At 37.6% G+C, this 24,939-nt stretch overlaps 1 protein-coding gene across 11 annotated transcripts in view; it reads right to left on the reverse strand.

Annotated features, from left to right (window-relative positions):
• The window catches only part of polybromo (protein), a 157,153-nt gene that overhangs the window by 86,516 nt on the left and 45,698 nt on the right, over positions 1–24,939 (reverse strand). For all 11 annotated transcript variants that reach the window (XR_002009355.2, XR_002009358.2, XR_011899929.1 and 8 more), the window contains exons 15-20: positions 24,035–24,214; positions 19,443–19,599; positions 18,077–18,355; positions 11,372–11,554; positions 5,400–5,555; positions 3,106–3,275 (exon numbers count right to left, since the gene is read on the reverse strand). Coding sequence is in view for 8 of the 11 variants with exons in the window: in XM_019050591.2 (XP_018906136.2) it covers positions 3,106–3,275; positions 5,400–5,555; positions 11,372–11,554; positions 18,077–18,355; positions 19,443–19,599; positions 24,035–24,214 (1,125 nt within the window). In the remaining 3 variants the exon portion in view is untranslated. The remainder of the gene's footprint in view (positions 1–3,105; positions 3,276–5,399; positions 5,556–11,371; positions 11,555–18,076; positions 18,356–19,442; positions 19,600–24,034; positions 24,215–24,939) is intronic.

Below are 24,939 nucleotides of genomic sequence, written 5' to 3' on the forward strand. Positions count from 1 at the left end.
GTCTTCCCATTCAACCATCTGCTTCCGAGATCCAGGAGGTAAGTTTCCTCATACATAATTTTACAATTTTGACCGATACGTTGCTGTATCTTGCCGAATCACAAAGAAAGTTATGGTTAGTCCTACGAGTCCATATGTACGAACTGATAGCGTATCATATTATATTTGAATGGACGCCAATCAAGCCAATGAAAAAAACCACTAAAAATTCAGATTAATTCATCAAGACATGGGCCAATGCCATCGTGTTACCTCCAAACCCAAAATTTTCAAGTTGAAAACTTAACCAACGTTGCAACGAGAGGAGAAAATATTTTCCGGCCATTCAAATTTTAGGAAATTGTAACCTCATATTAGGAAGTAACATACTAAAAATTCAGATCAATCCAAGAAGAAATGGAGCTGGGGGGAGGGGAATTTAGGTGCCCTGCATGAGCCATTTTCTGAAAAAAGCCGGAAGAACCATTAAATCGTGATTATTTCTCCAGGAGCTCCTATTCTGATTTCGAAATTGTGATTTTTAGTATCTGGTGGTGCTCCTCTTAACTTTCCAGATCAAATTTTTAAGTCACGACCAACTTCGAGTAACACCTCCTTCAGGAGCACCATGCGTAGTTACAACATTTACACTAGAAAATTCAGAATAATCCACATTTCAGTCGGGCGATTTTCAAAAATGGCACATAAAAGTATAATTTTTTTATTTTAATTTGCTCAGGAGGTTATAAGGATCGCTGTGTAGATTAATTTAAAATTCAGCTGCACTAAAGTCCTTCGGTGAGTGTATATTATCTTTTCAAGAGAAGGATATTTCTTTAATGATTTCTTCTAATCCAAGGAGCTACCAGATTTACCCCGCTTAAACAAAGTTTTTCAATGGACCACTAGACAAAGTGCGAATTATAGGATTCTGATAAACGTTTCCTCTTCAAAATTTCACTAAGATTACGATTCAAGTGACAAATATTAATGAGATCAGCTCCCAACTTAGGTATTTCCCCCTTTTTGATGCCTTAATTTGAATCTCCCATTCATGAAAAACCAAAAACCTATGCAAGTCAAACCCCGCACTAAACATTACAGAAATGGTTTCGGCAGTGTGAAAATATGACAAAGTTAATCTCAATACTTCTGCCCAGCTGCTCCTCATTGTCAACACTTCAAACAACACAAGATGGGGAAGAGATATTGCTCGATCGGGAGACCTGCCAAAAAACTATGGTAGTGTGCAATTTGATTCCAGTGGACCATTGTTTCCCATGTGAGCAAAGCCTTCAAAATTCATGTAACCGATGTAAACTAAAAAATTAAATACCTCAATTACGAGTCAATTTCAATAATTTCCCCATCACGAATCGTGTTTTGCCAAAACTTTTGGTTCGGAAATGTGCATGGGAATGCTAAGATTCACATCTAGCCCAGTAAGAACTAGTGTTTCTAGTTCATTAAAAAAAAAAAAAAAAAAAAAAAAAAAAGAAGAAGATATTAATTGCATAAACGTTGTCTTCAAAAAGAGCCAGAGATACTAATTCCTACTTGCAAATTGTAGTTTGATTGTTCTATCATAAATACAAGGGTGGATTTTTCAGTAAGTTTACCCATTTAATATTTTTAAAACTGTTTATGTTAGAAAGAAAACCAGAACAGCTATAGAACAAACATATTCTCAGCTTTCTAACAAGCTATATGTTTTAAAATTTGGTGCAAGTTGTGAAAAGTAATGACAGATTTTCCATACCCACCTCAGGTCCAGACATGCCTACTTTCACCATGTTGTAGGGGTTAAGAGAAAATGTACGTGTAAGCCCATTAAGAAGTAAAAGCAATTTATTCTTTCGGTGTTAACTTGTGAAACTGATTGAAGACTTTTTACCTTGCTTTTTGCTGCAGCCACCTACTCATCCTTGAATTTTTGAAAACGGTGTAGCGACTTCTTCAACCCGGTTTCATAAAGCTCCTTCTCTCTATCCAGCAGTCAGTTGTTGACACTAACAGAAACTACCGCGTCCGAGTAATTTTCAGCTTTCTCAAGAGTTAAAACAGCATCTTGGTGGCGATCGGTTTAGCAGTAACGCAGAAGTTAAGAATTATTGCATATGCTTCTTCACAGAATCACTTTTACGTTTTCACTTAAAGCATATGGCATGGAGAAAGTGGGCAGGTTTGACTATGAGGTGGGTGTGGAAAATCAATCATTACTTCCCACAACTTGTACCAAATTTTAAAACACATAGTTTGTTAGAAAGCTGAGAATATAGTCGTTTTAAAGTTGGTTTGGTTTTTTTTTTTATCGTCAATAAATTTAGGAAGCAAATTATAAGACCCACTTGGGCTTACGGTTGCCAAATTTGGGGCTGTGCCCCCAAAACTAGTTTAAAATCATTGCAATCAATGCAGTCTAAAATATTAAGGAAATTGTGTGGTGCCCAAAGGTATGAGACTAATAAGGACATCCATAGAGACTTAGGGATAGAATCTATTTATAAATATATTCAAAAAATTTCGCAAAGATACGAAGACAGGCTACATTGTCATCCAAACGAAACTACGAAACTTAGGAGGAAAAAGCCTTGGGGGCTTGTCACTAACGCTAATTCCGATTTTTAAACAACTTGTATAACTTATTTCTCATCTTTAAAGACAATCTTCTCACTACATCAGATCTTCACTCATCTCACCCATTTGATTTTTATGAAAGTACTTTTGATCTTAATTAAATCTTAGGTTTAGTTTCTTTAATTTTATGATAATAAGCAATTAACCAGTCGTTGCTTTACCATACATTATTTCTAACTTATGATATTTGTATATGTTTCCTCTAATTGGAGGTTACAATAAATAAAACTTTTTGAAAAAAAAAATAAATAAATTTAGGGATATGAAATGGGTAAACTTACTTAAAAATTCACCCATGCAGAAAATGTTATCATTCACAGGAAAAAGGACCTTGGTACCAAAGTAAAACTAAAACAAAAAAGAGGACAAATCACTATCAGGTCCTTTTTTCCTGTAAAGGGTCATAAATATTTAACTCTCAGCTACTTCAAAGCTGTGAGGATGTAACGTAGGAGCAGAAAAGAAAATGCATGCTTCCTCAAGTCTTACCTCTTGTTAGTCCAAATTGAGTCGACTTGGCAAATAAGTGGCCTTGTGCTACTATCAGTCTTCAAATAAACACAGTCACCCAGTTTGATGATACAAGATGGGGTGTTATACTGTTCATAAAATACCTGACCTTCTGCAGCAGTTATTGGTTGGTTAGAAGCAATAACATTCTACAAAAAGAAATAAATTTACTTGATATTTGACATCTTAAATACACCACTTGGAGCAATATTCAAATTTTTGAACTGGATAATGTTTTAGAAGAACAGTGATAATATTTTACGTAAACAAAAAATAGGGGGAGTTAGTGCACTGAGAGCACACGCTATCATGCAGAAAACTTTTGTTACCAAAAGATAAACACATTCAAGACTCATGAGCTCTCTTTGAATCTTGAGACAACATTCCTGACGAATAAAAGAAGATCATCTCATGGAAGAACTCGAGAAGCAAATTTTCTGTATACTTAGCCAAAAAGAAAGATCAGTTCTATCACTACAAACAAAAATAACACATTTAAAATAGAGGAAATAAAATAGAAAAAGTTATCTGTTTTTGACTTTTTTGTTTAATCAAAATTAACTGGAAACTGTGAGTAGTATCTGGCATGGGAGTTGATTTTTATGTTTAGCATGAGATAAATCTTTGTCTCTCCAGCATTTTGCAAAAAAAAAAAAAAAAATTGTTTAGTGATACTTGACCTCAAACCCAGCCCAATGAGACAGTATTGTTCACTATTTTACGAGGTATGATCCATTAGAAACCGAACTTTGGCCATTGCGGGCCAACCAATGACCGGATCTGGGTTTTCTTGGGTTTATCTGATTGCTGATAAACTGACAAACACGCTGCTTTTTACAGATTTCAATTATCTTAACTAGTTCGAATTTTACAGCCGCTTGATTCAGGTGTGTTCAAGTGCGTGTTGCGATTTTGAGAAATGCGTGAGCTTTTAGAACAACGGTGTAACATTAAATTTTGTTCTAAGTTGGGTAAAACGTTTTCCGAAACTTTTGCACTGTTAACGAGAGTTTAAAAAGATAAGTGTTTAAGTCGGACTCAGTGTTACGAATGGTTTAAGAGATTTAAAAACGGTCAGGAATCGGTGGAAGATGAGGTTCATGAAGTCAAACCCAGGACGTCAACTGACGAGATTCACATGAATCAAGTTCGCGAAAAAGTGCAAACCGACGACCGTTTAACCATTCGTGAGCTTTCAGAGGAACTGAATATTTCTTTTGGGTCCGTTCAGAGAATTTCAACCCAAAATTTGAACATGCGTAGAGTTTCTACGAAGTGAATTCCCAAGTTGTTAATCCAAGCGCTAAAAGAAAAGCGCGTTTTCATCTGCCAACAGCTGCTGGACCGCTCAAATGCTGATGCAGATTTTTAAAGTAAAATTGTCACCGGTGATGAAACTTGGGTCTATAGTTATGATGATGAAACCAAGGCCCAGTCATCTCAGTAGCTGGAAAAAGGTGCCCCGAGGCCCAAAAAAGGCCAAAGTCACTCGAAAACAAGTTTTGTTGACAGTTTTCTTCGATTCGCGCGTTGTCATTCACCATGAATTTTTGCGGAAAAATCAGACCGTAAACCGTTACTACTACAATGATGTGCTTCGTAGACATTGTGAAAATGTCCGTCGCAAAAGACCGGAAATGTGATCCGACAATTCGTGGTCTCTCCTTCATGATAATGCCTCAGCCCATTCCGCGTTGCAAATTCGCAAATTTTGCACAAAAACCGGGATGAGCATCCTTCCACACCCTCCGTACTCTCCTGATCTTGCTCCAGCAGACTTTTTTCTGTTTCTGAAACTTAAAATTCCTCTTAAGGGACAGAGATTCCTCTAAAAGCTCACGCATTTCTCAAAATCACAAAACGCACTTGGACACACCTGAATCAAACGGCTGTAAAATTCGAACTGGTTAAGATAATTGAAATTCGTAGAGACCAGCGTGTTTGTCAGTTTATCAGCAATCAGATTAACCCAAGAAAACGTCAATCCGGTCATCCGTTGGCCCGCAATGGCCAAAGTTCGATTTTTAATGGATCATACCTCGTATACATGCAAGATTGAATAGTAATTTTAAGATATTTTTTTAAAGGTATTTCTATTCGCTTAGGTACTGGAAGCATTACAGTCAGCTCAAATGATTGACAGTTGGCGCTAGAATAGTGTTCCTCTGACAAAAGGCTAGACAAAGGAAGAGTCATAGACAATTTAACACGAATGATCTGAAATAATTTTACCATTAATTGGACACACTGGCCAACAACTAAAAATTACTTACTGGCTTTTCTTTTTCCAAAACTTTTTCTCTCTCTTCAAGTTCTGCAATTTCTTCTTTATGCTTTTCTATTCGGTCTCGGAAAACATTCATGACTCTCTTGGGTTCAAATAGTTCCTCTCTTTCCATCAACTTGTAAGATGTTCCAAAATTCCAGCTCTGAAAAAATTCAAAAAGTGAAGTTGAGAAGTCCTATGACCAAAACTCGAATACAAAGGAGCTTTTCATTTGAAGTAGGGCTGTGCGAGTACTCGAATTTCGAGCCGAGTATCGAGTACTCGACTCGGCTCGAAAGTTAGGTTAGGTTCGAGCGAGTACTCGAACTCGGCTCGAGTGTCAACAACACGAGTTTTTTCGAGTATTTCGAGTTTTTTTGAGCCGGAAACGCCGAAAGAGTCCAACTTCCAAACATTTCAATCATACTTAAACTATTGTTAGTTTTGCCATCATTTTACGATTGAATAACATCAGAGTCTCGTCGGCAAATTTCTACCATCCGCAGCGCCAACACGCTACCGCCCGGCGATTTCCTGCCGCGCGCGCGGTTTGTAACTACACGGAGTCATATGAGCGCATTTATGCGCGCGACAAATTTCAACCTGCGGCGGCGACCGCCGCTTGGAAAACTGAAAGTGAGCACGTGTTTTGGACCTTTTGCGCTCCAGAAAAACGGTGTCGCGGCGGCAGAAAAAAGGTGCTGCGGCTACAAAAATAGGAGTCGCGCGATTCCAAAAAACGTCGCGGCGACAACTGCCGCCGGCGACACGAATTGCGTGCATAAATGGGCTCTAAAGCCTTTACTTGTGCCGCCCGAAGTTCCTTTCATGTACGCCGCGCCACGCCGCTTCTTGCCAAGTTTTGTCCTCTTTTCAAAATTAAACCGCGGGAAGTTATTTTAACGCGTTACTGCCGAACATTTTGTAAGTTTAGTGTAAATCCTTCCTAGTGTGTCATCGCCAATAATTATTAATATCATATTATGAGTCTTGTTTGAAATTATTTGTTGTAGAAAATAGATTAAATCACGTTTTAAAACTCGAAATTACTCGAACTCGACTCGAGCTCGACTCGGCTCGAGGGTCATTTTCAAAGCTCGAAAAAGCTCGAACTCGGCTCGACTTAGTGAAAAAATACTCGAACTCGGCTCGAATCCAAAAAACCAGGCTCGCACAGCCCTACAAATGTTTCAGAATATTCAACTGACTCTTCTGTTTCTTTGTTATTCGATAATTTTTCGGTCACAATTTCAAAATACACGACAAAGAAGAAAATGATGGTGAAAAGAAAAAATAATCCATAACTGATGTAATGCAAAAGACTCTATTAGTTCAATTACTTTTTCGTTTCCTTCTATTTTCCCTTCTTACAACTTTACTTCCTTTTTCTGGTCTGCAAAAAAAAAATTGCTTTCTGAAAAGCTACTTTGGACCAACGAAATTGAGATTACTCGGCTAAGCATCAGCTAAAAATTACAGCAAGTTGAACACAAGTTGCACTTCCGAATCAGTTGCAAGCCGTTTTGCATGGGAAAGAGCCTCGCCAAAAAGTGGTGTTTTTTAGCCCCTTTTTTTAAACCCGAGTTGGTCAACGGGACAAGGCTCAAATGAAAGCCTATGATAAGGCAAACTTCCATGCAAAGTTTCAACTTGAAGTGAAACCTCGTTTAGGCTGTACAGCGTGGCCAATTTTCCAGTTTCATGTGCTAAAATCAAGGATATTGAACTATTAGTCCGGTGCATAAGTAGACTAGTGCACCCGAGTTGGTCAACGAGACAAGGCTCAAACGAAAGCTTATGGTAAGGCAAACTTCCAGGAAAAGTTTCAACTTGAAGTGAAACCTCGTTTAGGCTGTAAAGCGTCGCCAATTTTTCATTTTGATGCGCTATACTCAGGAAATACTGAATCATCATGGTTCAACAGACTAGTATACCCGAGTTGGTCAACGAGACAAGGCTCAAACGAAAGCTTATGGTAAGGCGAACTTCCATGCAAAGTTTCAACTTGAAGTGAAACCTCGCTTAGGCTGTACAGCGTTGCAAATTTTCCATTTTTATGCGCTATACTCAAGGAATACTGGATTCATAATGGTTCAACAGACTAGTATACCCGAGTTGGTCAACGAGACAAGGCTCAAACGAAAGCCTATGGTAAGGCAAACTTCCAGGAAAAGTTTCAACTTGAAGTGAAACCTTGTTTAGGCTGTACAGCGTCGCCAATTTTTCATTTTTATCCGCTATACTCACGAAATACTGAATCATCATGGTTCATCATGGAAAATTGGCAACGCTGTACAGCCTAAACGAGGTTTCACTTCAAGTTGAAACTTTGCATGGAAGTTTGCCTTACCATAAGCTTTCGTTTGAGCCTTGTCTCGTTGACCAACTCGTGTATACTAGTCTGTTGAACCATTATGAATCCAGTATTCCTTGAGTATAGCTCATAAAAATGGAAAATTGGCAACGCTGTACAGCCTAAACGAGGTTTCACTTCAAGTTGAAACTTTTCCTGGAAGTTTGCCTTACCATAAGCTTTCGTTTGAGCCTTGTCCCGTTGACCAACTCGGGTGTACTATTCTACTTACGCACCGGACTAATAGTCCAATATCCTTGATTTTAGCACATGAAACTTGAAAATTGGCAACGTTGTACAGCCTAAACGAGGGGTCACTTCAAGTTGGAACTTTGCATGGAAGTTTGCCTTACCATAAGCTTTCGTTTGAGCCTTGTCCTGTTGACCAACTCGGGTATAAAAAAAAAGGGGCTAAACTTGGCGAGGCTCTTTTCTCCCCTCCTCCGTACTCTCCTGATTTTGCCCCAAGCGAAAAACTCCCTCGGCGGAAAACGGTTTGCAACTAATTCAGCAGTGCAGATCTCCGTTAATAACCGGTATTGGTGCCAGGACAGGAGCTTCTGTGCGGAGGGCATCAAGGAGCTGCTACAACAACAGGTATCAGCAATGTCTACTAGACAGAGGTGGAGACTACATCAAAAGAGAAGTAAGGTCTACTCAATATAAACTTTTAAATGCCTCGCATCCTGCATATCCAGAACGCCGGAGGTGGGCACCCAGTGATCAGAGGTTGACTCAGTAAATCGAGTGATTTCGCGAATCCCTGTGCCCATTTCGGAAAACTTGAGCTAGTTTTAAAGCTTAGAATGTGCTAAGTACGTGCTTTTTTACCGACTTGATTTTTCTTTTTTCATTACAAAGTAGGGAACCTCAATTTTTGGATGACCCTTGAAGGAGGAGAAGAAAAAGTAGATGCAACCTTTCAAATTGAGGTCAACAAGGAATGTAGCGCAAGGCTCCAATGCAAGCTATTTATGCCTTATGCTTTACGTAATAATGTCTTACTTCCCTTTTTTTTTCTATTTTTTTTAATATCCGGGACATTCCCCTTCTATCTTTATTCGATATATATTACATGACAAATAAAGGGTCAGTTGGGGTAATTCCAGACGATTTTGACACTTGAAACCTAATTTGTACTTTGACCTTTGGTTTGGACTGGTCAAACTGATTGAATTCAACATTTTTTTGAATCAGCCAGCTCCTCATATTGTGGAGAGCTAGTTAAGCTAGTTTTTGTTAAAAAAAATGTTGTCAAAATTTTTTGGTGAATTATTTTACAGCGTCCGGAATTACCCCGTTGCATACGGAACTACCCCACCCGCAATGGGGTAATTCCGGATGGGCATCATGGAGGTCGTAATGTTGAGGTTAGAGAATTTTGGCGCTAGTATATTGTTACCAACGTTTAGTTGGTCACCCTGAGTGATTTGGTTCTCATTTTTTGTTTGTTTACAAGTGATAACGGGACTTACCGTGAAGAATCGCATAACTTCCCTCCAAAGTGTTAAAGGTAAAAGAAACTATCTCTATATTCAACTACCATTTTTTCTATAAGTTGTTCTATTTATGAATAACCAATTTTGTCTGTTTTTCGAATGATCAATGAACCTCTGTCCAGATTGAGGCGAAACCGGAAACATCCCATCGGAAAAACATCTCGAATAAACGGAAATACCCAACCAATGTTTTTCCAATGGAGTAATTCCGGTTTCACCTCAATCTGGACAGAGGTTCATTGATCATTCGAAGAACAGACAAAATTGGTTATTCACAAACAGAACAACTTAAAGAAATAATGGTTGTTGAATATAAAGATATTTTTTCTTACCTATAACACTTAGGAGGGAAGCTATGCGTTTTGAAATTTGATTCTTCTTTCACAACCTCACGGTAACTCCCATTATCACTTGTAAACAAACAAAAAATGAGAACCAAATCAATCAGGGTGACCAACTGAACGTTGGTAATAATATACTGGTACAAAAATTCCGTAACCTCAATATTACTACCTCCATGATGCACATCCGGGATTACCCCAACTGACCCTACAAAGAATGGGACGGAATCTGTCCATAGACGTAGCTATCGCCCTGCTGTAGTAACATTACTATTAAGATTATCAGTTATGGTATTCTAGTATTAAACTAATGGGTCTAACAATTGCGCATATAAAATTATCTGTACTTTAACTAGTTAATCTAAATTTAATGTTGTGAAGGTGCCCCGGAACCACGTGCAGGATTGCATCGAGGTGAGAATTATTAACTTTATTTACAATATTAGTTTTTTCCTCATAGAATTTGTTCTTAGTATCTAATGTGTCTTTAATATAATTGTATGCTATTTGCCAATGTTTTATTATTCCTAAGCATTAAATCTAATATATTATTCTTAACTATCTTTTATTTTAATTCTTTTCCTAGCTTATCTAAATTTTCCTTAACTAATATACAGTAAAAAAGGCATGTTCTAGTATATCCATTTCACCGCAGGAGCACAAGGGAGAATCAACTAGTTTCCTTTTGGCTAAGTAGCTGCCATAGGATCCGTGTCCGGACAAGAAATGGGTGATGTAAAAGTCGGGATATCTGTGGGCCCTATCCAACCAGGCGTCAAAGTCTGTGATTAAAGTTTTTATCCATCTATTTTCTTCCTCTCTTTCCCATTTTCTCTTCCATCTCTCTATGATTTCTTGTTCTACTTCTGCTCTATTTACTTTTCTTGCTATTCTTAGTTTTAATTCCGTAAGTAGTTCGATAGGGGGGACGCCGGATAAAAAAGTCATAAAAAAAAAAGAGAGCAAGGAGTGAAAAATAATTTTACATTTGTGAAAAGAGGGGCCTGGAGTATTGGGGAGAAACTGTCTGTAATAGTTAGCAGTTTTATTTAATTTTTTGCATGCGAGTTCCAGATGTTTATTAAAATTTAGATTTTTTGTGATGAAAAAACTTAAGTATTTCAGGATTTCTTTAGTTTCTATTTCTGTTACATCTATTTTTATTTTCGTTTGGAGTCTTCTTTTTTACCGGCTAGAATCAGTGCCTCTGTCTTATTTTCTTCCATACTTAATTTTTCCTTTTTCAGTCTTTTTTTTTAGCTGTTTAGAGGTGCTTTCTGATTCTTTTAGTAGAAAAGCCTTGACTTCTGATTCAAATGCCAAGAGTGTATCATCGGCGTATACATTTTTCTCAATTCCGTCATTTTACTTTCCTCTTGCAGCGACTAATAATCAGCAGTTACATCTTGCTTGAAAAATCTCAGAAGTAAGAACTTATAGGTGAAGACTGATTAAGCTTCAAGGGCGTCATGCCGCTTGCAAGAAATGCTATCATTCTAAGTGGCGATACTTTTCTTCTTGCATACTTTTGTGAAACTTCCTGTGCACATGATTCTGTATGTCCTGTCAGCCCCCTCGTTCTCCCATTTCGTATGTACATATCTGGACAAATATGTGGAGAAATACTTAGGTATTTACCTGCGATAGTAAATACCCAGGTATATTGAAACACTGATAAAGGTACAATTAATGCAAAAAAAAACACGAAAACGGAAACAAAGTAGTGGAGCAATAGATTCTGTAAGTTAAGGTGAAAATGTTTCACAGGCACCAAAATGATACTCACACTGGTTTTGAACTTTTTAAAAGCTCTGGCTCTTGTTGAATAGCGTGACTCGCAAACATAGACATCTTTTTCCTCAAAACCATCAGGTTTGAATTTCAAATAATCTTTGATATTCAGTACAGCGCACCGCCCACGAATTTGGTACAGCGGGATGGCAATGCTTTGGTCGGAGCGAAAGACTTCCTACACAGAAGAAAATAGCATCAATATTGTCATTCATTAGGATGGGCTACTGTTACAGTATGAATTTTTCAATTGTAGAATTTGATGGCTCACAAACAAAACTTAACCAAGTACATGTTTAAATATTGAAGAAAACATTAGACGGAAAATGATACCACTTCAAGCCTACAAAATAAGCAGCATCCAATTGAAGATGATGTGCTGTGGGCGTCTTAGATATAAAATTATCAAAATCTAGAAATCTCCTGAAAGAAGAGATTTGTACCTTTTTGTTGATGTGCCACATGACCTTTGTTGACTCAAATTTATGAAGGCCACAACCCCCAGAAAATTTTGGGGCTTTGAGGGGCCATAGAATAATAACTAGCTGACGCTATAAGAGGGGCCACGACAATCTCTTCAATAGAATAGCGTTTTCAATGACCTTGAACGATCTCGGTTAACCATGTCGTTATTGTTTGTTATGAATCTCGATTCACCATCCTCTGCCCAGTTCATATTTCCTTGGCTCAGCTCGGTTCACCCAGCCTATCAACCATTTCAAGGTCATTCGGAGACCCGTTGTGGATTCCTCCCCGTGGCATATCTTATAGCGAAGCCATTTGTTATTCTATGGAGGGGCCATAAGTCGAAAGTTTCAAAAAGCAAGAGTATTGTTTGACTTTAAATTTGGATTCTACGCAATAAGTTAAATGGAATTAATATGGCATATGGGCTATTTGTCCCACATTAACCAGTGACACTTTTCCTCTCCAAAAATACATGGCTCTTCAAAGAAAAGAGGAGTCTTGAGGTAATTTGGGGAAAGAGGTGATATGCCGTAGCAATTCTACGTAACTTTTTGTATAGAATCCGAATTTTAAGTCAAAACACATCTTTGCTATTCAAAATGATCGATTTGAGGCCCCCCAAAGCCTTGAAGTCTTTAGAGGGTCTAGGCCCCTATAAATGTGGGTCGATAAGGGTCATATACCACATCAACAAGGAGGTAAGTATTGATCTCTTTTTCAAGGAGCATTTAGAATTTTGGAAACCGCCAAATATTGGCGTCCATAAAGTCCAAGTAGAAATTGCCGAAAAATGCCCCCAAGTGCCCTGTAACTCAGAAAAAAAATGGAAATTTAGGGAAAAAGTACGTTGAACAAAATTTTCATAAAGGAGGCGCGGTTCGTTTGAACCAAAGTTGAATGAAAGTCGATGCACTCATAATTTCTCTTAAGAACCTTGAAGTATGATGTAATTGCATTACTTTAGGCCCAAACCGGAAGTATTCTGTCGAGCTCTCGAAAATATGGCCGATATGAAGGTTTTTAGCCCTGAATTGGCTGAAAATTGCTGAAAACGGAGAAAATATCCAATAACTATGGCTGTACTCTTTGTTTTTGAAGTGGTGGGGTGGCAGGGGCAGGAAAAGGCTTTTCTCTTCCTTCATTCCCCTCCCCCGCCCCCTTCCATGAAAAAACATTTACACCCAGGCATATGCATATGCATGGGTGTAAATAGTTTTCTATGGAAGAAGGCGGGGGGGAGCGAGGGGCGGGGGAGAGGAATGAGGGAAGAGAAAGGCCTTTTCCTGCCCCTGCCACCCCCACAACTTCAAAAACAAATAGTACAGCCATAGTTATTGGATATTTACTCCGTTTTCAGCAATTTTCAGCCAATTCAGGGCTGAAAACCTTCATATCGGCCATATTTGTGAGAGCTTGACAGAATACTTTCGTTTTGGGCTTGAACTCCCCCGTGCCTGATTCTTGACCTTAAATCGATGTTGCAGCAGAACTAGAGTGATTATTTGAGAAAACTTTATCGGAGATGATAGGTAATGCTTTTGAATTTGAGAAAAAAAATAGGTCAATTTCTTTTTTGCTCCATCAATAAAATTTTCACGCACTAGAAGCATCGTCCCCAGCAACAGTCAGGAGGGACATGGCAACGATGTAACAACCTCTAAATGATTGCCGTAACGTTGAAGTTTTTCCAAAAACGACTTTTCTTGTTTCGGTTGAATAGTTTACACGTCGCAGATGGCAAAAATTCTGAAATTCGCAAATTTTTGTGCAAGATTAACGCCATTAATGATGCCAAACAAAATGCTATACACGATAACTAACAGGGCATCAAGCATACACACACACTAATATCAGCTCGTAAAATACTTTCAAAGTGTGCATTGGGGAAAAATTTTTCTTATCCCAAAACTCAAGGATGTTTTCTAAATATTCCATGGAAAAAAAAACACCAAAATTGCCTTTAATGGTAGAGATAAGTTTAAAAAAAAGCTTATTTCCATCCTGTCCCGTTCCATTTGGTCTCATATGTTTCCATCCTGTCCCAGTGTCCCAGTTTAGTGGGACAGGGTGGAAAACTGATACAATTGAGACTTGCTTGTCTAAGCCCTGTAGACGCTCTTTTCTACCGATTTAAGTCAAACTTCGTAAACAGGAGTATTTTTCAATGGGGAACTCGAAATTTTAGTCGAATTTTCAAAATTTGAGAATCCAAGATGGCGGACGTGGCCTAAAATGCTACCTTAGCCCTTAGCACCTTATCAATCGATTAAAGTGAAACTTGGTACACATAGATTTTTTTCTGACGGGAAACTGAAAATTTAGGTCAAATTTTCAAAATTCGAAAATCCAAAATGGCGGACGTTGCCTAAAATGCTATCTCGGTGACTAATTAATTGATTTTAATGAGACAGGACGGGAAGACCTTGGTATTAGGAAAAGAAAGAAAATTTTAATTGGGGTGCAATACATGGTTCCTGAAACTTGGTACACACAGATTTTTTTCTGACTGGAAACTGAAAATTTTGGTCAAATTTTCAAAATTCGAAAATCCAAGATGGCGGACGCTGCCTAAAATGCTATCTCATCGCCTAATCAATCGATTTACTCGAAACTTGGTATCCGAGGGTATTTATCAATGGGGAACTCGAATTTTTAGTCGAATTTTCAAAATTTGAGAATCCAAGATGGCTGACGTAGCCTAAAATGCTATCTCAGCACCTTATCAATCGATTAAAGTGAAACTTGGTACTCATAGATATTTTTTGACGGGAAACTGAAAATTTTAGTCGAACCAAGATTCGAAAATCTAAGATGGCGGCCGTGGCTTAAAACACTATCTCGGTGACTAATTAATTGATTTTAATGAGACAGGACGGGAAAACCTTGGAATTAGGAAAAGAAAGGTAATTTTAATTCGGGTGCAATACATGGTTCCTTATGTATCTTAGGCTACGAAATCGGAAAAATTTCTAGGTTTTTCCCATCTTGCACACTTTCTCCCGGAATATTGACTCTTCTAGAAAAGCTAGATTTTTAAGAAAAATTCCGATTTCTCCGGAAAAATTCGGAACTTTCCCGGGATAAATCGCACTGATACTGGTAAGTGGAGATGATCTTCAGAATCAGCTCCAAAAATCTACTCCGAAACCGTTGGCAAATCCTCGGAAAAAAAAAAAAAAAAAAAACGTTGACCGGTGCAATTGATACGTTAATGCAATTCCTCAAACTCTTCCTGGCTTTATGTCCACTTCAGCGGGTACACCCTCACTCGAATTTTTAAAATTCGGTGCTTTTGATCCATTTTGTATTGCAATATTCCAAGAAATCAAAGCTTCTTCTCGTGTTAAAGGAAGATAGTGCGCATTTCGATAAACAGGCGGAACTGTCTAAAAGACAAGCAGAATAAGCTTTAGATATCTTTCATGGCGGATGAATTTTTCTCAATTTTTTTAGTTCTGCAAGATATGAAAGGGTTACATGTTTTCAATGATGCTTTAGTTTAGTGCTCGACAATGCTTTTATGACAATTGTGTTCAATTTTCAATTAAACGTATTATATGCCACCCCTGAGATAAAAATTTGGGAAATCAGGCAAAATTAGAGCATAGAGCGACGCCAAGAGTGGCACAATTTGGGCCAGCGGGGATTTTTCTGAAACCGGGCCCAAACGATACCTTATGATACCCTAAAACTCTGGTAAAAATTTTAGCTTGAGTATACGCACGGTTTTTGAGAAATGAGGGGGCAAAGTTGCCAAATCGCCATCATTCTGGACAGCATTTCGACGGTAAAAAGACGGGGAAAATGGACGAAAAAGTTACACCTTGGATGGGTTTCGGCTGTAAATGTTCTAATTGGGCCCCCAAACATTTCACTGTGTTCAGTTTAAAAAATTTCGGTCGCACAGTGGTTCAAAATGGGGAGAAATCGTCAACAAATCAGGATTCTTTGTCAAACTTTTAGAAATGGAAGTAAAATTGTCGGTCTGCTACAGTTTGAATGGCTAGCAATGTTCTCATCGGTTCTCAGTGCATGAAATTGTGTTCAGTTGCACAAATTTACATCGCACCGTGGTCAAAAATGGGGGAATTAGTGGACAAATTAAAATCCTTTGTCAAACTTTTTAAAAATGAAGTGAAACTGTTGGTCCCCAGTAGAGTTTAGATCCTGGAAAAATTCATGTTTTTAATTTTTTTAATTATTACTACATGTCAGACGGTATTGTTTATAGAACGTTGTTATGGAATAGACTTTGTAGCATTATCTCAATAAAATATGCAAACTTTCAGAAATTTAAAAAAAAAGAAGGAAAAATGGAGAGAAAAAATTAAAGAAAGATTTAAATAGTCAAAAAACGAATTTAAAGAATTTTTCCAGCATCTGAACTCTACTGGGGACCAACAGTTTCACTTCATTTTTAAAAAGTTTGACAAAGGATTTTAATTTGTCCACTAATTCCCCCATTTTTGACCACTGTGCGATGTAAATTTGTGCAACTGAACACAATTTCATGCATTGAGAACCGATGAGAACATTGCTAGCCATTCAAACTGTAGCAGACCGACAATTTTACTTCCATTTCTAAAAGTTTGACAAAGAATCCTGATTTGTTGACGATTTCTCCCCATTTTGAACCACTGTGCGACCGAAATTTTTTAAACTGAACACAGTGAAATGTTTGGGGGCCCAATTAGAACATTTACAGCCGAAACCCATCCAAGGTGTAACTTTTTCGTCCATTTTCACCGTCTTTTTACCGTCGAAATGCTGTCCAGAATGATGGCGATTTGGCAACTTTGCCCCCTCATTTCTCAAAAACCGTGCGTATACTCAAGCTAAAATTTTTACCAGATTTTAGGGTATCATAAGGTATCGTTTGGGCCCGGTTTCAGAAAAATCCCTTCTGGCCCAAATTGTGCCAAAAAACGGTCGTTTTTGGCGTCACTCTTTTGGGAAGTGATACGTTTGACGGTGGAAATTCGGGTTTAAGCCCAACTATTAAGCTCGACGAGCTATATTTCCTAATTCTACACCAAATGATAGTCAAAATAAAGTTTGGTTTGCCCAAAACTTCACAAAAAAATTTTGGGAGGAAATAGAATGTCGAATTTGACCCTTCTTCGAATTCACCCAACTACCCTCGTACCTACTAACCTACCTTCATACCCTCCCTCCCCCCCAAAAAAAATAAACCCCACGACGCGGTTGGAGGGGGGGCTGAAAAGATTTTAATTGGATTCATTAGGGTCGATTTTTAAACCGTATTAAGTTGCTCCTAAAAAACTCAGTTTTGATTTTTTTAAAACTAAAAAACAAAGAATGTGAGGCATCATAACACGAAGTGTCGCGGTAATAGTTAGAGCATAAAGTGCATAGAGTCGTAATATAAATGGGAGAGGTGGCGCCATGTTCTGCTTGACGAGTTCCGAGCCTGGAGTGCGGGTCACTTTTTCGATACATATTCGATCCAAAGTGACAGTGTGGAATACGTAGTAATTCTAGGGCAGGGTCCCCGTGTATCGCAAACAAACGATTATGTATCGAAAAAAGTGACCTGTCGCAGCACAGGAGTCTTGGAATTCGGGACCTGGAAATTGCTGAAAAGTGGTGCCAGCTATCCCACTTACATTACGACTCTTTGTGCTCTATGAGTTGAAGCAACGGGCACAGTTTCCAGATGTACAGCCAAAGCCATATCAGTAATTCTGGGTAAACAGAATGTGAACACTCTTCAAATGACTGTTCCTTTGAAGACAGCCCTCACTGCTGGGAAAGTGATTGGACTGAGGTACATGAGTAGTAAGGTTTCCTTTTCGTATCTTGGTCATTAGAATAGAATAAAATAAACTTACTGCCCTTTAGGCGTGATAAGAGTTGTGATAATAACCCACAAGACAATACTTCGTTCTCGATTCTGGGAGAAAAACTGGTTGATAGGCCTATCAATCAAATGACTGAATAGACAACTATTGAAACTTTTCCTCAGTTTTACTGAAGAAGGTCTCGATTTTGATATTTCAATTTAAAATTTACGGCAAAATGCAACAAAATCATTAGACTGTAGCAAAGAGCATTATTCACTGATTAGTCCTACCTTACAGCAATGCAATTATGCATGAGTAAGAATTCTTATTCTCATCCATTTCTTTTAGAAGATCTCTTTTCTACTTGCCAGGTTGCTGTGTTTTGAGGACAGGCCACTGGGTCAATCATATAAAAACTTGTGACTTACTTTCTCCAGGAACTTGCGAGTTGCAACGTGATACGTCTCATTTGGACGGAAATACTGACAGCCAAACATCATCTGTTGGCCTTCCTGATTCGTCCACAACCGCTGGATGTTCAAGATGATATGCTCCATACCCCTTTCTTTTGGCTCTGCATAGACAAAATCACCAATGCGATAAACCTGCTGATTAAAACTCATCGCATTGTCGGCCATTCCAGCAGTCCCACTTGTGGTGTCTTGACCATCTTCACCTCCAGGACCATCTTGGCCATCTTGCTCCTCCTACATGACAATAAATACGATCACACTTTAAGCTGGGCTCAACCTTGAAAAGATATTAAGATCAGTATCTTGGGACAAAAAAATTAATAGATTTTCTTGGGAATCTGTTATGTTTTGAAACTTTGTTTTGGCCAGTGTCTTTTTTCCTCCTTTTGATGAAAATAACCATTTCAGAAGAAAAAAAGATGGATGAATCTATGGTGTCCAAATTCCATATTTCGTCAATACTTGCTTGATCAAAGACACAAGTACAGTTTATTTTATATTTTGTACATTGTACTATTCAATATTGTAATTATTGAAATATTCTCAAGGGTTTGGAGGAAAAAGGATTTTTTCTCAGACCATTTGCAAGAAAAAGTGAAGTTCTAGTGCAAAGAAAGAGAGGAGGACCACGAATAAGATGAGTCTAAAGTGTTGAAAAAAAAAACTAGAAAAAAAGAGACTATGACTTGAAAAGACAATGAAAGAACAAAGACAGAGAAGGAAGATTATAAATGGGCTAAGAGTGGCGGGAAGTTGGTTCGGAGCCCAAGACCCATGGGAGGCAGTAATGCGGTTCGGAGCCCAAGACCCATGGGAGGCAGTAATGCTATTAAAGGTGAAGGAAGGAGAGGAGTTCTCAGGAAAAGAACTTACACTCACACCACACTTCAAAGGGTATGATTTACCCTCCCCAAAGTCAACTTTAAGGGTTTCGTTCAACAATGCATACATTGCTTCCAAGAAATTTGATTGATTGATTGGAATACATGAGCAGTATTATTCAGCTCCATGGTGCAATTTTTTTCTTTTTTTCTTACCAATTATATAATAGCCTATAGAGTTACCCCTGCGCTTAATCCTCCAGTCGCAGGAAACCTTTTCTTTGGAGCATCAATCTCAGGTAACCTAGCCAGGATCAAGTCTAAAATCTTCTGATCATAGGATCAGCACTACAACCACTATACCAAAAGAGGCGAAAGAGATTATGGAAACAGAAAGAAAACGATTTTATGGGAATACAATCTTTTCCTTGGTTCTCAGTGGATTAAAAATCAATGAGGCAAGCGCAAGAGTCAAAAGTAAATGTACCCACGAAATTTACCCTTGAGGCAGAGTCATCGTGAGGTTTTGACTCCTCTTCTGGCTGTTCTTCGATCAATTTTTCTTGGCGCACTATATCAACTGCTGTTGATAAATCCAAAAGAGAATAGTTCAATGCCGGAGAGTGTAGCAAGTCACCATTTCGACACAGCTCATCGCTTTAAAAGAAAATAAAAACAAATCTTTCAAAAAGTGAGAAGTATTATTTAAAGGTTATTCAGGTATGTCAAAAGTTCAATTACTTTAGGTTATAATTTTTTTCCGGAATATTACTCTATAATATTATAAGTCATGATATTAATTGTAATATTATATGCCATGATGTTAATTGTAATATTAATGTTATGATAGTAATTGTAATATTTTATGTTATGATATTAATTATGATATTGTATATTGAGATTTCAATTATAATATTGTATGTTATATTAATTATAATATTGCATAATATGATATTATATGCTGGGATATAATTTTAAATATTATATGCTTTGATATTAATAAAATTGCAGATACAAAAAAAATTGCATATTACTTATAATATCATATAATATGATAATCGTTATTATATTAGGTCATTTCGTATAAAGCTGACTTCGACTTGTATTCGACCGTTTTGTTATTCAAGCTAATGTACCAATTACTAATAAACACGAAAATATAACGCATGGTACGAATTATATAAGTATGTGTTCTGTTATTATTTTAGATATTCTTTGCTATGATATTAGCTGAAATTATATACAGGGTTATCCAAAAGTCACCTACCACCCCTGTAACTTTTTTCCTAATTGAGATAGAATTTTGAAACTTTGGGGATGTTCCTCGGTTGAAGGTAGCAACTTTTTGGTCCCCCCAAAATTTTGGGGACAGCCCCCCTTGAGGGTGATGGGGGCTAACTTTTTTTTCTCAAATGGCAACCCCCCCTTTGTGATACCTCATTCGAAAGATAATAAAAAGAACATTTTTGGCGCAAACCGCAGGCCAAAATGTTGATTTTTGACAAGATGGCGGCCGGTCAAAGTTCAAAATGGCGGAAATTTGACATCTCCGTTTTTTATCGGCGGATTGGTCTGAAACCCAAAATTCTAGGGTTTTCGGGACGAGAAAAACGATTCTGGCATTAGTTTTCCAGAAATATCAGTCCTTTTTAAAATGGCGGCTTAGAGCGGGAGGTAGATATTTAGGCTACTTATTGTCGAATTTGTGTGAGACTTGGAATCCGGGGGTATTTCGGCACGAGCAGAACGAATCTTTCATTGGATTTTTGAAATTTTTAAAAACTTTAAAATGGCGGCAAAAATGCGAATGGCGATGGTGGATGCGGATTTTCCGTTATTTTTCCGCTACCATTTGGACGATATTCAGTGTTTCAAAAATCTAATGAAAGATTAATTTTTTTCGAGCCAAAAATCATCAGCATATTGACTTTTGTGCAAATCCATCGGTATACAGCCTTGATATGGATTTTCCGCCATTTTTCCGCCGCCATTTTAAAGTTTTTAAAAATTTCGAAAATCCAATGAAAGATTCGTTCTTCTCGTGCCGAAACACCCGCGGATACCAAGTCTCATACAAATCCGACGATAAGCAGCCTAAATATCCACTTCCCGCTCTAAGCCGCCATTTTAACCGCCGCCATTTTGAAAAGGACTGACATTTCTGGAAAATTAATGCCAGAATCATTTTTCTCGTCCCGAAAAACCCTGGGATTCTGAGTTTCAGACCAAGCCGCCGATAAAAACGGAGATGCCAAATTTCCGCCGTTTTGTCAAATATCAACATTTTGACCTGCGGTTTGCGCCAAAAATTTTCTTTTGTAATTATCTTTTGAATGAGGTATCACAAAAGCGGGGTTGCCATTTGAAAAAAAAAGTTAGCCCCCGCCCCCCTCAAGGAGGGACGCCCCCCAAAATTTTGGGGGGACCAAAAAGTTGCTACCTTAAACCGAGGAACATCCCCAAAGTTTCAAACTTCTATCTCAATTACAAAAAAAGTTACAGGGGTGGTAGGTGACTTTTGGATAACCCTGTATAGTGTATTGACTTTGATATTATGAATTATAAAATTAGGTAAAGCGTTGTATGTTGGGATAGTTATAATATGTTGTTATACTTCAAATTATAAAAAGTATTATAATATTGATTAAAATATATATTATATGTTAATTAAAATAAGTGTTATAATTTTGGTTGTAATATACATCATACTTTTCATTATAATGCACACTACATTTTTCATTTTAATATACATTACAAATTTGATTGTCTTATAAATTTTCGATTGTCTTAGAAAATTTTGTGCTGTACTTTGTGATCCTGATTTTTCGCGCTCTTTCACGGACCGTAATTCAATTTGCTAGATATCATCTACCAAAAAATGTATCGCAAACATGCTGACGACACTAAAATTATACGTATCGGGACCGTCTCGCCAAAATTGTTGAATTTTTAACTAATTTTAGAATTTGTTCCTTGTTTTTGCTGTAAAAGTTACAAACGGTTTAGTTTCTTGATCAATTTTGTTAAATGACTCAGCATTGACTAACTTTTAGTTCATTTCAATCGTTTCACCAGCTTTACCCTTCCTGAAGACTTTGTTTCATGCATAAAGAAGTGTTTTCAGTAAAAATAGCGGATGTCACATTTTTTTCAAATCGCTGTTACCCCTTCATTTTTTCGCTTACATAGATCGTAAAACGTGTGGGTTTTACGGGAAGAGTTACTCTTCATGAAAATTATTATGAGAATCCTCTCGGTTCTACAAGCGGAAAAGTGTAAAGCTTCAAAAACTTCAAACGCGATTTTCTCACAATGTGAAATCTCGACATCCGCTATTGTTACAGATAAGTCTATATATATATATATATATATATATATATATATATATATATATATATATATATATATATATGTGTATGTAAAGTAATGATGCCGGGTCCACACTAATTCGCGGGGAAAACAAAGCCAAGAAGTTCAAAAAATTATAATTTGAGTCAAAATTAAATTTTTTTGAACTCTAATCCGTACCTTTCCGAAACTGAGGGGGGGGGGGGGAGTGTTCAGCTCAGGCAGTTTGCATTGGCATTTTAAGTTGGAGTCACGCCGAGAGATCTAAACCGTTTTGGGTCTTTCTAGACCTCATCAGTAGATCACACTCAGCAGTGAACCCAACTTAATATGCCGCAAAATCCAAGACAGCATTAAAACTCTGTCAAGGATATGACCAGAGGCATGACACAAAAACGGCCGGTTCATTTTTTCTGGTTTTACTTGTTTTGTTATGAGAGTTGTTCTGCAACGACGGTAGATGGCGTGAGGATTACACTTTTGTGTCATGCCTCGGGTCATATCCTTGACGGCGTTTGAATGCCGTCTTGGATTTTGCGGCATATTAAGTTGGGTTCACTGCCGAGTGTGATATGCTGATGAGGTCTAAAAAGACTCAAATCGGTATAGATCTCTCAGCAAGACTCCAACTAAAAATTTCAATGTAAACTGCCTGAGCTGAACACTCTCCCCCCTCAGTTTCGTACTGGTATGCATTAGAGTTCAAAAATTTAATTTTGACTCTAATTATAATTTTTGGAACCTCTTGGCTTTGTTTTCCCCGCGAAATGGTGTGGACCAGGGGGGCTCTGGGACCATGAAATCCCGATTCCTTAGGGTCGATTCCCTATTCATTCCTGCGATCTTGGATTTCGTGCGACGCAAATTAGCCGAAAAAAGGCCTGGTACAGTAGGTCTGGGTATGTATATATATGCCTATTTGAGGGGATCAAAAAGTTGCTACCTTTAACCGAGGAACATCCCCAAAGTTTCAAAATTCTATCTCGATTAGGAAAAAAGTTACAGGGAAAAATCAGTATCTAAAAGTTGAGGAGAATGAAAAAACACCAGAAATTTTTAAACGCTTAACTCTCTGTCATTAAACATGGTGTAATGATTTCAACTTGGTGCTTTACAAAGTCTCTAAGTAATTGTCCTTTGGCACCAAAAAGGTTTTTCTTAAACTAACTTCTTCGCCCACTACGCAATTTTAGGTGTTTCCTAAACAATTTTTTTTTTTCCAAGTTGGTGTTTTTGAACTCACTTATTCAATTGTGTCTTACTCTAATTTTAATTTATGTCACCGTATTTATTTTTACGTCTGATCGGGCAGAATAATGTTGTCTTTTCTTTTATGCTTTACATTTTGAAATAAAATATATCTTCTTATATTATCTATCTTATAATTGGACCGCGAATAACAAAAAGGAACCAAGCCACATTAGCTATTGCCAAATTTAATTGGCCAATTTAATTTAATACATAAAAACGGTTGTGCGGATTTTTGTGCAAATTTCAGTGAATTTCCCCCGTAGCGAGAAGAAAATTCCTAAAAATTTTCAAAGGGATCCGCACAAACGTTCTGAAGTAAAAAACTAAATCGCCCAGTTAAAAGCTAATGTGGCTTGGTTCCTTTCTGTTAAACACGGTCCAATTATTGAACACACTTAATATTATGGATAACTAAGATTAACACAATTAACTAGGAATTAATTAAAATTATAATGTATGTTTATACTATAATTAGAAGTGTGTGAGAACGAACCGTTGCCGTATGAAGAAAGATTGCAATTCAACAGAATCTTCAAAAACCTGAGAGTCAGTTCGGGAGAGTTTGCGCGCTCTTTCGAAACAAGAAAACAAATCTTCCTGGAACATGTCCAAACGTCTATAATTTCCACCATCCAGCCGGCGCTTTATCAGATCTAATGATAAAGCTCTGACTCTAAAAAAGAAAAAAAAAAATGTTGGAGTATCTTGAAAATACGACATACAATTCTACAGACTAACAATCACAATAAACACGGGATCTGTGCATGGGACAAAAAAAAAAAAAAAAAAAAAAAAAAAAAAAACAATCAAACTTTAGTTTGTACATTATTACGAAAGTCTGAGAGCTTCTCTAATTCAAATTGCGTCGCTGAGTGCAACAGACGCAAATTTTTGCTACAGACAACTGGTAATGGACCTCACTGATCAATCAGCTCTTCTGACGATGAAATTACATGAAATACTTATTTTTTTTATTTCTTTTTGTAATTTAACTATGATCATAATGGGACGAATAGCTAGATGCAAAAACGGCTTTTTTCGCCCTCCCTCTGGAATTTCTTCAGACTTTGTCTATTGGTTACTCATACTTGAACGCTTCTTTTCCCAAATTTTCAGACCCCCAAAAAACTTTGGGGGCGCAAGGGGGGGGGAGGTGGAAGGCAAAACCTGAGAACCTCGATATATCTCGAACAAAGAAAGATATCTGGGTCCGGTTTGAACGAAAAATGGTCTAAAATTGCATACTCCATGATTTCAAAGATCAAAATCCCCTAAAACACCAAACGGTTCCGGAGTTACGAGCGATTGAAGTTTCTGCTCAACGCGCGCCGACCGATTTTCGCGCGCCGAAAGCCGAATTTGACTGTTGTTAAATAAGATTGAATGTTCAAACCGTGC

The sequence above is a fragment of the Bemisia tabaci genome, chromosome 1 (assembly GCF_918797505.1).
Source record: "Bemisia tabaci chromosome 1, PGI_BMITA_v3".
NCBI classification, from domain to species: domain Eukaryota; kingdom Metazoa; phylum Arthropoda; class Insecta; order Hemiptera; family Aleyrodidae; genus Bemisia; species Bemisia tabaci.